This window comes from Neopelma chrysocephalum, unplaced genomic scaffold, assembly GCF_003984885.1.
Source record: "Neopelma chrysocephalum unplaced genomic scaffold, ASM398488v2 Primary Assembly neopelma1_24, whole genome shotgun sequence".
NCBI classification, from domain to species: Eukaryota; Metazoa; Chordata; class Aves; order Passeriformes; family Pipridae; genus Neopelma; species Neopelma chrysocephalum.
The window spans coordinates 20,747,038-20,761,140 of NW_020897693.1; the positions used below are offsets into that span (position 1 = coordinate 20,747,038).

A 14,103-nucleotide genomic window follows, 5' to 3' on the forward strand; every position below is an offset into this window, starting at 1 on the left:
ACATGTTCCTTTGGCAAGAAACTGTGAATGATTTCCATGTCCTTATCTTGACTTGGAGTCTGAATAAAGCTATTTATTAACCTTTTAGAGAAAGTTTTTAAAAAACTCTGTTTCCTTTTTTTCAGAGATCGGTAATGAAAAAAATAATGTCCTTTCTTCTCAGTCTTGTTCCCATTGCTGTGCATTGTGCAGCACCAACACTGGAATTGGCATTTCATTAAATTTTATGTGCAGTATTGTTAATAATCTTGGCAGAGAGGATTAGGGCTGTATGAGCTGCAGGGATTGAATGTGCATTTGCCTAGGCCTGTAGGAATGAACTGCTGGCAACAAGGTGGGAAGAAAGCTTGTTCAGGGACCTATGGCTGCAGGGCTGCCCTCTGTCATCTTCCACCAGTGCTGGTGGGAAGAGTTTTGAGCAGGTGCATGGAGTGTGTGGTACTGTTCTCAGAGGAAAAGGGAGCATTATTTGAGAGGATGCTGCTATGGCTGTGGATCACACTGATGTTTCCATTTTGTCTTCCCCTCCCTCATATCTCCTTTCCTCCCAGTCTGTGGCAAGCGCTACAAGAACAGGCCTGGGCTGAGCTACCACTATGCTCACACCCACCTCGCCAGCGAAGAGGGTGATGAAGCCCGTGAGCAGGAGACCCGCTCTTCCCCTGTCCACAGAAATGAAAACCACAAACGTGAGTAGGATTTTCCCTTTACCTTTGAGATCCTTTTCAGGTATGTTGCCTCCACCCTGTCTTTGCCTTGCAGAGGCTGGCATTATTGCCTGACTCAGTTGTGAGTGATTGGGACCTGGATGCTTGGAGCTAATCAGCCACAGCTCACATGGGTGCTGGCTCAGCAGTCAGAAATTCATTTCAAACCCAGCATTATCTCTACAGCAAGTCACTTTCCCATTACTGCTCCTGTGGGAAGGAAGTGGCAAGGGGGGGGGGGGAAGAAGAGATGCCCAACCTGCCCATCATCAAGCAGCCTCCCAGTGGCTCTTAGCAGGGTTGTCAAGGAAATACACATCCAATAGTTTGAGGGGATTGCCTTTGTTTTGCCTTTGAATAAGAGACATTTGCCAATGTCTCAGATTTTAGGTATGAAACTAACAGCACCTTTGTCCCTTATTCCTTCATCTGCTCCCTGAACAGCTTACCTTCAACTTCACCAAAAGCTGCTTCTTAGTTACAGTTTGGGAAAATCTATGAAACCACATCATATTGATCAGCAAGGAGGAGAGCTGGAACATGAGAGGAGAGAAGAGTTATGTGCCTCAATTCCCCATACTGGTACAAGGCTGAAAGGAATCTTAGTGGACCGGATTTATATATGATGAATCATATATGCTCAGTGTGAACACAAGGTCCATCACCCTATTTGACTGTCCTTCCTGTGCTTCTTAGGCAAGGAACAGGAAGTCAAGGAGACTGTGTTCTATTACTGATTTTTCCAAGTCTCTAATCCCCTGTTTTTCTATTTGCCCGTGTGCAATGCTTTGTGATGTTTGCTGTCACCTTGGGAGTTGTGTAGGTAGCTTTGTTCACTTTCAAAAGCATGTGATCTGTGTCATTTTAGTTCAAAGTAGTAAAGCAATGAAATGCTTATAGGGAAAAATATTTGGGGAAACAGTTTCTAATACATTAAGAAGAACTGCAAGAAATATGGAAGTAGGAAAACATTTTCTTTCTAAGCAGGATAATTGATAATTGTCCCCAGGGAGGTGTGGGAGGGGGTTTCCTTTCTCCAAAGCATCTGCTACTAGCCACTGTTTGAGCTTGAAGGACTGTTTAGTATGATGCCACTTGGCAATCCCTATGTTTCTGTCACTTTTATGCTCTACCTTTTAGTTATTCACATGTTTTGTAGATTCACAGCAAAAGTAATTTTGACTCCTCCAGCTGTTGATAAACTTGAACTGTCAATGCACTAAGAGTGACTGCTTAGGCAGGCTGGGGAATGTCAGTGTTCAGCCAGTAGCATTTGTTTACTTAGCATTTACATCAGCTCTGGGGTTTTTTGATTGTTTATTTGTTTTTTCCTGTGCCTGCAGTAGTCTGTAATATTTGCATACCTGAGAGGCATATTGCAAATCTGTATTGAATTAATATTGATAATGGCCTTGCATGGATGCCCAAACAAAGAAGGGTAATGACCCCTGCCCCTCAGCTTGTCATAGATGCAAAGGACAATCTTGGTCCTTGTGTCTCTGGTGCTTAGGAAATTATAGAAGTTAGCAAGATGAGTTAGAAAAGCTATGGTAAGGTTAGGAGCCGTTGGCTTTGGCCCATGGAAAAAAAGATGCGTCTACACTGTGGGTAAGGGTAGAGCGAGAGCTGCTCAGGTTTGTGTTCCCTCAGAGCTCCTGTTTGGTACATGTGGCAGAGGGAAGCTGCTGATGCACAGATCCACAAACAGGAAGAAGTTTAGAGCCATTGGGGTAAACCACACTGAAGCCCAGATTCCTGAGTGGAAAGAGTCTGCTTAACAACCAGCCGGGAGCCAGTGAGGTACGGGCAACAGCCATGCAAACGTGCAGATCAGCCCTGGGGAAATTCTCAGATGCTGGAAGGTAACACTCCCACATGGCTTAGCTGTCACAGGGGCTGTTCCTTTTTGCCTGTTTGTTTACAGCCTTAAGCTCAGATCTTGCATCTTTGCTCTTTCACTGAGCGATATTTAATTTATGTTTCTGTTTATCTTCCATGTGAATGCTAATTGTCCACATTGCTAATTTGCGTCATTTAACGGTCCCTTCATACAGGGGGATGGTGGGGAGCCAGGGCATCAGATCTTTCCTCTCCCCTAAGAACTGCTAGGCATGTGTTATGAATTAGATTTGACAGGTCTGCAGCATTGTAGGTTTCCAGCTTCAAGAGTCCTCTCTGCATGGGCTTGGGGCTTGAGGGGGGGCCAAGAGGGAGGGAAGGTGGGGGGATGTTAATCCAAACAGCTAATCCACAACCCATTGTACAGGAGGACCAGAGATAGGGTATAGAGTAGGACCTGGTTATTTGCTTAGCAGTATGTCAGAGATATGAACAGCCTGATTTAGAAAAGGCAAGGGAAATTCAAACCAGCCATTTGAAATTTGCCATGCAGTAGGAGGTGAGCACTGGGTCAGTAAAGTTTGGGCGGGCAGCTGCAGCATAAACTTCCTTCCTTTGTACCAGCGACTCCTCTTCAGCTTCCACTCCTTGCAGATCCTGTGGTAACAGCAGCTGTGGTGATGCAGGAGGGAGCAGAGCTTCTGCACGATTCAGCTATTGATGCCCTTCGTGGTACCAGCTCAAGAGCTGAAAGCCTCTTGTCTTTCTGGACACAGTCCCCTTTCTCATCTTCTCATGCACAGACCAATTTGAGTAGGTCAGAAAATTATCTAGAGATTGGAAAAGAGATGTAGATAGGAGGAACCTACTTCAACTGAGAATCACTGAATAGGTGTGTATCTAAGAACACCCGAGTCACCTCCTTGGCATATCTCACTGTCCTTGACTGTTGTAGAAGGTTTGTTTATTTACCTCTCTTTACATCTCTCTCTCTTTCTGTCCTTCTTCCTCACCACTAGATTACCCACTGCAACATGAAGACAGTTCAGCCCTTTTCTGTGGCCTTCCTCTTTCCTGAAACACCTTTGTTTGAGCTTTAATTGCTTTGTTTGTATGCTTTATCTAGCCCTTTGACACAGATAAATAGCCCTTCCTTAGTGTCTAATCTTGCCTCTGCCTCTACACACAGTTATTTTTGACCTACTCTCTGATGTTTTTACCTGAGTATGGAACTGTAAAAAGGGAATTATATAAAACTTAAAAAAGTCAACTTCCTCCTTCCTCGACTCCACTGATAAAAATAAATGATCCCATGCCATTCTCAGACTTTTTCTCTGCTGACTTTTCCTCTACATGTTGGCACTGAGAGCATGAGATTTGTGAGCTCAGGGTGCGTCCAAGCCCGCCACAAAACATCTGCTGTTTTATTCCATCTCACTCCATGGGCACAGGCCAGCTCTGGGGGCAGCTGGTGCTCACAAATTTTGAGACAATTCTGCTAAAGGAATTACATTAGACTTCTATCTATTCAAATGTGTCTGTGAATGAGTGTACTAGTATAAATGCTCTTCCTTAATTCCTGGGAGAAGAGGATAGTGTGTCTACACGGAGAAAAACTTCCTTTCCTTTAAAGGGGAAGAGTTTTCAGTGGCATTTTGCTATGTGAAACGTTGGTTGCAGGTGACTGTGCAGTAAACAACAACTGAACAGGATCTTATGCCCACAAGCATACGACAGTCCTAAATAAAGTACATTGGGCAGGCTGTTGCTGGCCTTGCTGCCGAGTGCAGTTTGGTCCGTCCTGCAACACATGTAGTTAATGAGAATGCAGTCCTGTGCCCTCCTGCCCCTCTGTTAGCTTGAGCATCTGACCTGCAAAACCATCTGTGTACGTTATTTTGTAGCATCAGCCTGTTGTGCCCAGTTCTGTCACAGATTTTATTATGTGGATAAATCTCTACTGGAGGGACCAGCCAAAGTTGTTTGTGTACTCTAAGCATAATTGGATACCCAGTCTCCAGAGATAAAAAATTAATGTGCTAACCTCAGTGTGCCTCCAAGCTGTCCTCCAGCTCCCCCACACAGTCATCTTTGAAACATTTTTATTTCCATCCAGGCAGGGGGCTGGCCATGAATAAATGACGAGAGTCAGCCCCTCAGTTGGAGGTGAGCTGTTTGTTCCTCTCCACAAGCAGCATCAATTTGAAAAGCTACATCAGGCCTACTTTTTCCCTGCCACAGTGCTGATCCTTGCTGGGGCCATGGTAGGAGTTACTTCCGAATGCAAGAATGCATCAATGCCCACCTTGCAGCAAGATACCCTGCGGCAGGTGCTTTTCAGTGAAAATATATACATTACCTTGAGTTGACTTATTAATTTAATCTGTTTGAGTTTTTTCTCTTTTCAGAGCTTGTTTTCATAAGGAAAAAGACTCAAAATACTAAAAGAAATGTTAGTGATTGGAGAGTTTGGAACTGTGTAAAGATTTCTCTCAAACCATGTTTGCAGCTGTAAATTACTCAGACTTTCGTGCAAGTATTTTGGGATGCCGAGGAAAAAAATAGATCAGTTGTTTAGCGTTTTGAAATAGTGGAAAATCCCAAATTTGTCTCCCATGTACAGGGACCCATAGGGACTTTTTGTTGTTTTGTTTGGAGCATCGGTATAGGTTTTTTGTTATCTTGATGTTTCTTTTATATAGTGCCTGGACAGGGACTAAAATGTTGCTTTTGATACACAACTATCATTGAAGAGAAGCACTGAGTTCTTCTCAGTAGTTCCTGGTAAATATTTTCAATCTGACTAACTAGTTTTTGATAACCATGTGTTGCTTCAACAGCACATCAGCTCTTGAGACAGAATGGTATAATTTATGTATTTATATTTTTTTTTCCTTTTTCCACTATCTCCTTGCTTTTTCTGCCTTTTTTTTTTCTCCTCCATGTTAAATTTGAACCAACCAGAAAACAAATTCTTTGGCTGAATTTGAACTGAATAGATGCTCTATGCCTTCTCACGCTCCTCCAGTGAGTAACTTCCAGATCCAAAGCCTACAAGACGGTGCAGGGACCCAATTCAGGACACTGGCTACTCTCACTTGAATACTGAGGGATGCTGCCAGACCAGGCTGTATATTGGGCATTATAATCCCTCTTTGAGGAGGGATATATTCCCTTAGCTGATGGGAATGATGCATTTCAGCGGCCAGAAGCTAAGTCTCAGGAGAGGTACCCCTCAATGTCAGGAAATCTGTATGTTAACATGTCAGACTCTTTTGTCTGTCTTCCTATTCTGCATCTCCTACTGTTTATCATCATGAGGCACTAGACAGTTGCAATGATTTACCGCGAGCAGTGGGGTTGTGGCTCCTGCTTTATGTGTTCCTACAGAACACTCTATAAGATCAGTGCACAGACATTCCTATGAAGTGCTGCCTTATGGTAGAGGAACACTAATTCCCCAATTGTACTGAATCCAATCAGTTGATGGTGTATTTTCCTAGATGTGCCTTCCAGCTAGATAGCTCACCTCCCAGTTCTTTCATTAGCTGTTCAACTTAAGGGCCACATTGATTCCTGTAAAACACACGATCAAATGATCTTTTTTTCCTCACGTTCAGAGGCTTCCTATGACTCTTACAGATGTACCTCCTTCTCCTAGCACTTCTTGTTGAGTTCCTTGGCTGTTCTTCTCTGTGAGCAGGGGCTGTAGGAAAGGCAAACCTGTCAGAGTTGCTAAAAACTGTGCAAAGGTAACAGCTTCTTCTATCTCCACACTACCGGCTAACTCAAAAAAGGAGAAAATCCAGTTACTAGGGAGAACTGGCAATACTCTGGGTGGGTGGTTTGCAGCACCTCTCAGTAGCATAGCCTGCTTCTCTGGCTGCCAGCAAAGGGCATGCCCGTGCTGTGCAGGGGAGTGCAGCATGGGGAGCTGGAGCTAGTGGAGGCCCATCAGGCTGTGCGGGCTGAACAGCATGACTCTGGGAACAGAACGGCAGCCGTTTCCCAGTGTTACACCCAAGTTCAGAGCTTGTTCAGTTGCAAACAGTACCACATCCACAGATGTGCCACAGCAGCTTGCTGCAGGGTCCTGTATTAAATGCTCCAACACTTTCCAGTTTAGGGTCAGCCAACATGCTTATCTTGGTGTTAGCGACAGAGTAAACATGTCCAGAGTGACTGGCCATTTCTTGTCATTCATTTTGATTTACACTTTTTCCTGGAAAACTGCAATGAAAAAACCATGCACTTAATTCACCAGCAAGGAGTCCACAGAAATGGCCGGGCATATCCCTGCCTGGCTGCATATATGTAAGAGAGCAAGAGCCTGGAGTGCACTTCAGCTGTACATGGCCCGTTCCTCACCACACCATCAGTTATAGATGCATTCTTCTTTTATTGTTCCTTCCCAGGGCAGGGTCTAACCCTAAGCACAGAAGCAGCTCCTAGTCCACCTCTCTGCCCCCACCATTGCTCACTGCACCCCAGCAGTGAGGGGGGCAGAAGGGGATGCATGCCCAACCAGCCCCCTCCCTTCTCTTCCATCAAGGAAAGCCACAGTCCAAGCGCTGCTTTTCTTTTGCCTTCTCATAAAGCCATTTTTTAATATAATTATCACTATGTAATTTCTCGCGTGAGCCTGCCTCTCCACCGAGGCATTCTGAGCAGCAAATGGAGGGGCTGCGCTGCTATTCCTTACACTTGAGAGACAAGGCAATAGCAGGTGGCAAGGCCAGCGGCAGCCAGCCAAGCCCACTGGTCACCATGGAGACGGACCAGGCCTGCCAGGGAGGATCGCTGGCAGCGATGGGGGGTGGCAAGGAGAGGCACAAGGAGCCATAGGTTGGGATTATATGTCACCAAGGCCTCCAAGAGGCTTGACGACTGCAGGCACAGGGGCGCAGGCTCTTGGCTAGCATTCTGCTGCTCAGGCAGCCAACATCGGACTTGAAGGAAGAAAAAGGGAAGAGTTGGAAAGGAAAACTGGCACTGTCTCAGACAAAGAGTCTTGTAAATTAAACAAAATAAAAACACCAACAGAAAAAGCAAATCCACCCCTTTTCCTCCATGGTGAAGTGCATTGACTTGATTCAGGCCTACACGTTGGGTCCCGTGGTCTCGACTGTTGTCTGAAGATCCTTTTTGCAAACAGAGTAAATGGCCTGATTTGAAGCCTTTTGAATTGAATTGAAAACCTACAGTGGACTTTATTGGTTTTGGATGCAACTCAGAAGCAGCAGGTAAGAGCTGGACAAAACGTGCTAAAAAAAATCCCTTTGGAAGCGCATACATGTCTGACTGTAGCTAATTCACTGTAATCATTTAAATAAATGATGCACAGCCCCCCACCCTAACAGCAAGGCGTGCACTCCACACACTCTCCGCTGCCTTCCTAGTAATGTGGATATGATAAAAAATAGGGATAATATGCTGCCAAACCTAGATGCACTGCTTAAATTATGGTTAAGCATTATGTTCTATTACCTACAGGCTGAAGAAATATATGTGACCGTGATTTGGTTTGATTATTAAACTGAAACCATGAGGAACAGAACTTACAGATTTTTTGATTACTTGGGAGGGATAAAGGGAAGCTAGAACTCTGTGTAAAGCCCCTGCTTTCAAAATCAAGAAGGCACAGAAGTTATTTTATATATTTAAACTCAATTGATTTGTTTAGTTTTTCAAGTTTTGTCTACAGAACAAAGTTACTGTGTGATATACTACAGACCTTATTTAATTTACAGAATTTACTTTGCAAAAAGACTCCTGTGAATGATGGTTCCATATTTTAAGTAGTTCTTTATGCTGCTTAGCTTGTTATAGTTTAAAATTAACTTTATTAGGCTAGGAAGAAAAAAAAAATTTCAGAATAAGTGCATACCAAATTTATTTGGAAATATTGACTTTACTTTCAGTCTGCATGCTGTCTTCCCATGAATCACCTTTCAGGTTCAAAGAAACTATTATTTGAACTGTGCAAATCTTTTCATGTCTCTCCTAAATAATTTTTTAAAGTTTTAAAGTATTTTAAAAAAATTGTATACTGTATTTATTTTGGGACAGGTGTAGATGAAGACAAGGCCTTTGATGAAACAGAAGCGACACTGAGTTGAAATAGCAAAATGCACTGATTTAAATACATCCCCTATGAGCACACCTTAGCTCAGGCAGTACTCCTCGAAGTTCCTCACAGCTTTTGATCTGTTATTGCAGTTTGCAATGTAAAAGAGGAGTTTTGAGTAAGTTAGGACAAGACCATGGTTGGTTTTCAAGGCTTTGCTTTAAAACAGTTTCTGATTCTGGCTGAACATTTTTTTGACAGAATCCCTAGTGGCAGTCATCTGATCAAAATGATTCAGCTAAAGAGTTACTTCTTGCTAGCTGAGCTATTTGTCTGGCTTAAGCTAACACCTTCTACTTGGTGATTAACTTGTGCAAAAAGTGGATGCCTAGATAATTATTATGTCTCAGATGAAAAGCAGCAACATCTCTAGAAATTCAATTGCTTTCACTTGTGAATTCATTCCCATAGTTAGTTTTGTAAGTAATTTTATTGATTAAGTGGCGGGATTAGGGTTGGGCTTTCTGTGCATCATACCCTTTTCATGACTATTGCACATTAAATCCTGCCATCTTTACTTTATTTCCTTCATCATTTGTGAACAAGAGTAAAATAAAAAAAATCCTTTGAAAGTAAGAACTCTGCTTACTATCATCTGAAAATCTCTTTATTCTCAAACCTTCTGTGATTTAGCCTATGACTTAGTTCACTGTATGGTACTGATCAACAAAATAAGCTTATGTCACATTTTATTCTAGTTTTTACACCTGTTAGAACAAAAAAAAAAAGAAGAAAATAGCATTGCTTGACTTATTTGGCTCCAGAGATACATAATTTAAGATATCATTAATGTAACTTCGGGGATTTCTCATCTGTGTATTACTTTTCATGCCTGGTATCTCTGTCACACTCTATCTGTATAGACCAGGTCCATATTTGTAAGTGATGAGCAATGAGTAACCACATAGGCACTCACATTAAAAATTAAATTAAATTGGAAGAAAAGAATGGAAAAAAGAAAAGCATGGAAAAGAAAAGAAAAGAATGGAAGAGAGAAGAGAAGAGAAGAGAAGAGAAGAGAAGAGAAGAGAAGAGAAGAGAAGAGAAGAGAAGAGAAGAGAAGAGAAAGAGAAAGAGAAAGAGAAAAGAAAAGAAAAGAAAAGAAAAGAAAAGAAAAGAAAAGAAAAGAAAAGAAAAGAAAAGAAAAGAATGGAAGAGAGAAGAGAAGAGAAGAGAAGAGAAGAGAAGAGAAGAGAAGAGAAGAGAAGAGAAGAGAAGAGAAAGAGAAGAAAAGAAAAGAAAAGAAAAGAAAAGAAAAGAAAAGAAAAGAAAAGAAAGGAAAAGAGGCAATCAAAACCCATGCTTATTCCCTTGCCAACAGTCTTGGAGAATCCCTTCAGCTTCACCATAGTCAGCAAATACCCTTCACATCTCCCACACACCACTGACAAATTAATGAGTGTTTGTATTTTCACAAAGTCCCCCTTTCCGTTTCCAGTTTGATAGTCAGTGGATCTTCGGGTCATAATCCACGCTGAAAAAAATTAAGTCAGTATATGCAGAGTGTTAAGTCAATTATACCATTATGAGCAGTGGCAGAAGTGGAGCTCTTTCCCAAGTCTGCTGACTGGCACCCTGAATGCTTGTTTTTATTTGTGGCCTCACCACAGAATTGTTGTGTGTTTGTGAGTAAGCCAGTTCACCACTCTACCTCCAAGTCTTTCAGCTTTAAAATGCAATGTGACCTCACCACAAGACTGAGTCCAGAACACTTTGGTTAGAATCAATGGCAAAAGAGGCTTTTGACCTCACCAAAGGTTAATAACAAGATCTTAGTATCTGTAAGGGGCTTTAAGACACTTGGATGAAAGGTGAAGTAATGTAATAAGAACAATAACCCAAAAAAGTCTGTGAATGTTGAGCTTGCTGAGTTTGCATTGCACATGGCCTGTCTGTAGACGCAGAATAATATAAAGATGTAATTACTTAACTTTTTCAAAATGTGGCTGCAGTGGGAAAAATAAATGCTAGGGAGATCTGTTTTTTATATACAAAATATGTACAAGCAGCAACTTTATGATCATTTTGTTACAGCTCTTAAAATGAGCTGGTGACTGGGCTTCCACCTGGTTCCTGTTCTTTTTTTGCTTATCTTGCATGCACATACTAAATGCCTCTCTGTGAACAGGCAAAATACTAATCCAACACTGCAAGCTTCTCTCTAGTTTTGAGAGAGCTATGGATCTGTTAACCAGGACCATTTCAGAGCAAAATCCATTGTTTAGTAAATACTTTCAGGGACTCAGTGACCATGCAAGAAGATATTGCTGTATTTGCAGCCTTATGAGTTTTAATTTTCTTTTTACTTCCACCTTTCCTGGAATCTTTCAGTTACCAAACTCCAAAAAGTTCAGCTAATCAACAGCTGGAAATAAATTAATAAATAGATGCACCAAACCAGAAAAACAGATTGAACTTGGAGGAAATTTTAATTTTAAGTGTATGTCTTGGACTGTTACCAGAAGCCCTTTAGAATGTCATTGTTCTTTGGGGGAAATTTGAATGTGGACAAAAAGACCATTAATAAAGGCTGTCAAAAAATCTGTTAAAAATCTTCAAGTTACAAAATATGCATTAAAAAGATAATTAAATATAGATGATACAGTTTAAAGTTCTTAATTTTTTAGTTCGTAGAAATCTTCAGGGGTAGGCTTAGGCTAGGTATTCTATTGGATTCTTTAAGTTCAAAGACAAGAAACAAAGGCAAACCAATCATTCCCTCCACTCCCTTGTCCCTTCCCCAGTTCCTAGTTAGACTGTACAGGAACAAGAAGTTTTCCCTCTCTGGAGAGCAGAGGAGAAAAATGGCAGTTGTGAGCAAGAAAAAAAGCACATTGCTGTTCTGCTCAACTCAGAGGAATGCAGAAGACCTTTGCCCTTCTCTCCTTCCTAGGGGATCTGTCCCCTCCTCTACTTAAGACCAGTGTGTGTTTGCTCCTTTCCAACTATTCCTAACTGAAAAATAAGAATATATAACCTCCCTCCTTTTTTTCTTGACTGAAAGAGTTTTTAACTCTGTTGGCTGGGACGTCTGCCCCAGGCTGACTCCGCACCTGTGCTGGGTGCTGGGGTAATGCTGGATCTGCTGCCCTCCCTGCTAATCCCAGGGGACATGACTGCTCCAGGTGGCTTAAGCCTTTGGCAAAACACTCCAAATGGCTTTGCCTGTGAATATTCATGAGCATTTCAACCAACTTTTTGACTAAGGACACCCTGCCATGTAGAGATGTAGTTCCCTAAAAAACTGCTTGAAATAAAACCAGTAAGTGTTCCTGTCCCCCCATCTCCCTGCTGTTGGTTTTTGAGTTTTGGAGATTGTATTTTTCCGTTCTGAATTTCTATTTTGTGGGTTTACAATGATGAGTGCTGCCTGAAAACCAGGCTTGGCTTACTGACAGCATAGGTCTGATTCTGCATTAGGGGTTACCTCTGCCTGTACGTGTTACAAGGTCCCTGAACTGTAAAGATATATCTGGAAGCACGTCCTTGTGAGGGAGCAGCCTGGCTAGGATTAGAAAGGAAGTGGTGAAGGGCATTTCAGGCAAAAAGAGATACAACACTGGGTGTACTTAAAATGGAGGTGGTTTATGCAGTTCATTTTTATTCTGATTGACAATGTTTTGGGAAGACAGTGGCCTGCAAACTCACTGACCTAACATCATATCTAGTAGAAGGGGGAAATGTCCAAATGAGTGCTCTTTGAGTAAATATGATTTCTAACCCGACTGCAGCCCAGAAAGGACCAGATGGGGTCATCATTCCCAATAACTACTGTGACTTCTGCCTTGGAGGCTCCAATATGAACAAAAAAAGTGGTCGGCCTGAGGAACTTGTATCGTGCTCAGACTGTGGGCGCTCTGGTAGGTGACTCCTTCTTGTATCTTTCTTGTACAAAGGCATTTATGTGATTTGTTTTTTGCACATTCTGAAGATTTTGAAGGAAGGCAGCACATTTGGGAAGGGATAGAAAATGAAATCTTACCTCTTCTCGTTGTTTGTGGGAAAGGATGACTGGGAAATTTTCTGTCATAAAACCTATTGTTGGATTCACATTTTTAAGCTAATGGGGTCTTATGAAATAATAAAGTTTCAATGTATTTATTGGCTTTCGGGAACATTGGTACATGTATTAGTTGTTCTTCACATGGAAGGAGAAAATCCTATGACAATGTTAAAGAATGGTTTCTGTCTTCAAATGCTACAATTACAATTATGAATTACTTACAAGGTTTATGAAAGTTGCATGACAAGCATTTCCATTGATTACACATTTCATGCATTTCTTCATCCAAAAAAGAAAGAGGGAGGAAATTACAGGGTAGGGATGGGGGTAGCTGTCAAGAATTATCCTCTTACAAGATGACTATCATTAGTTTTGTTTAAAGAGGTTTTTATTTCTCCGTTTTCTTCCCTTCTCTCTTTTTAAATGTAGGCAATTGTGTCTTTCCCATTCTGAGTTGTCTTTATTTCTGGGATGTTGTTTTCTTCCTTCCTTTCTTTCTTTTTTTTTTCTCTTTGTCTTTTTTGGGAAATTTTATACCAGTTGAACAGTTATTTATAGTTCATGTAGGAGGTGGTGGCAATGGTAGAGGGAATGCAAGACTTTTAACAACTGCATATTCCAGCTTTGGTCCAAGTTTTCAGTTGTGGTATTTTTGTACAGTGGTGATACTAGTGGTGATAAGACAATAATATGGAAATCTGAAAACCAAAGAGGCCTTGAAATTCGGTATGGCTGCTGCTCCTTCTGTACTGTAGTCATTGAAAGATGTCTGTTGCTTTGTGGCTGAAATGCGATGTGCAATGTTTTCATGCCAAGGAAATGGCCTTTTTATGCTCCTGCTGAAATTCATAGAAAGCCTATTACTACATTCAATGGGAGAAGGACTAGACTCTTCAATGACAAATTGCCTTCTGCAGTTGTTGTGACCTCTGAGGATATTCTGAAATGATACTGACTGGTCACCAGAGGATCAATGGCAACATGTTTGGTTTTCTCCAGGGGCATCCTTACAAATGCTGTGCTGTCAGGGACACGGACCTTTTAGTGTGTATGTGATTGCTTCTTAATAATAGAAAGGGGAAGTTCACGGGGTGTGTGGTGCCATCTTGGAAGATCATTGCTCTTCTCCTTGATTGTTATATTACAATATAACTAATTTCAGCATTGTCCTGATATGGCACAGTGAGATAGATCCATATTTTATTGCTATTTAAACATTGCTATAGTGATTATATCAGAATGTAACACAAATACATTGTGCCTTGATTCCTTAGTGTGATAGAACAAGTAGATCAGCACGTAACCTAAATTGTGCAAAGTCAGTTCCCTTAAACGTTATCCTTGTACAAATTCTGACCCTCTTGAGTCATTCATAGGGGTCTGCAATGCTGTGACTGATGTGTGATGAAAGTAATTAAGGTACAACC

The 14,103-nt window shown here is 41.6% G+C and overlaps 1 protein-coding gene across 10 annotated transcripts in view; it reads left to right on the plus strand.

Moving 5' to 3' along the window:
• The window catches only part of DPF3 (double PHD fingers 3), a 142,358-nt gene that overhangs the window by 88,005 nt on the left and 40,250 nt on the right, over positions 1–14,103 (plus strand). For all 10 annotated transcript variants that reach the window (XR_003538091.1, XR_003538092.1, XR_003538088.1 and 7 more), the window contains 2 exons: positions 552–689; positions 12,405–12,533. Coding sequence is in view for 7 of the 10 variants with exons in the window: in XM_027707426.1 (XP_027563227.1) it covers positions 552–689; positions 12,405–12,533 (267 nt within the window). In the remaining 3 variants the exon portion in view is untranslated. The remainder of the gene's footprint in view (positions 1–551; positions 690–12,404; positions 12,534–14,103) is intronic.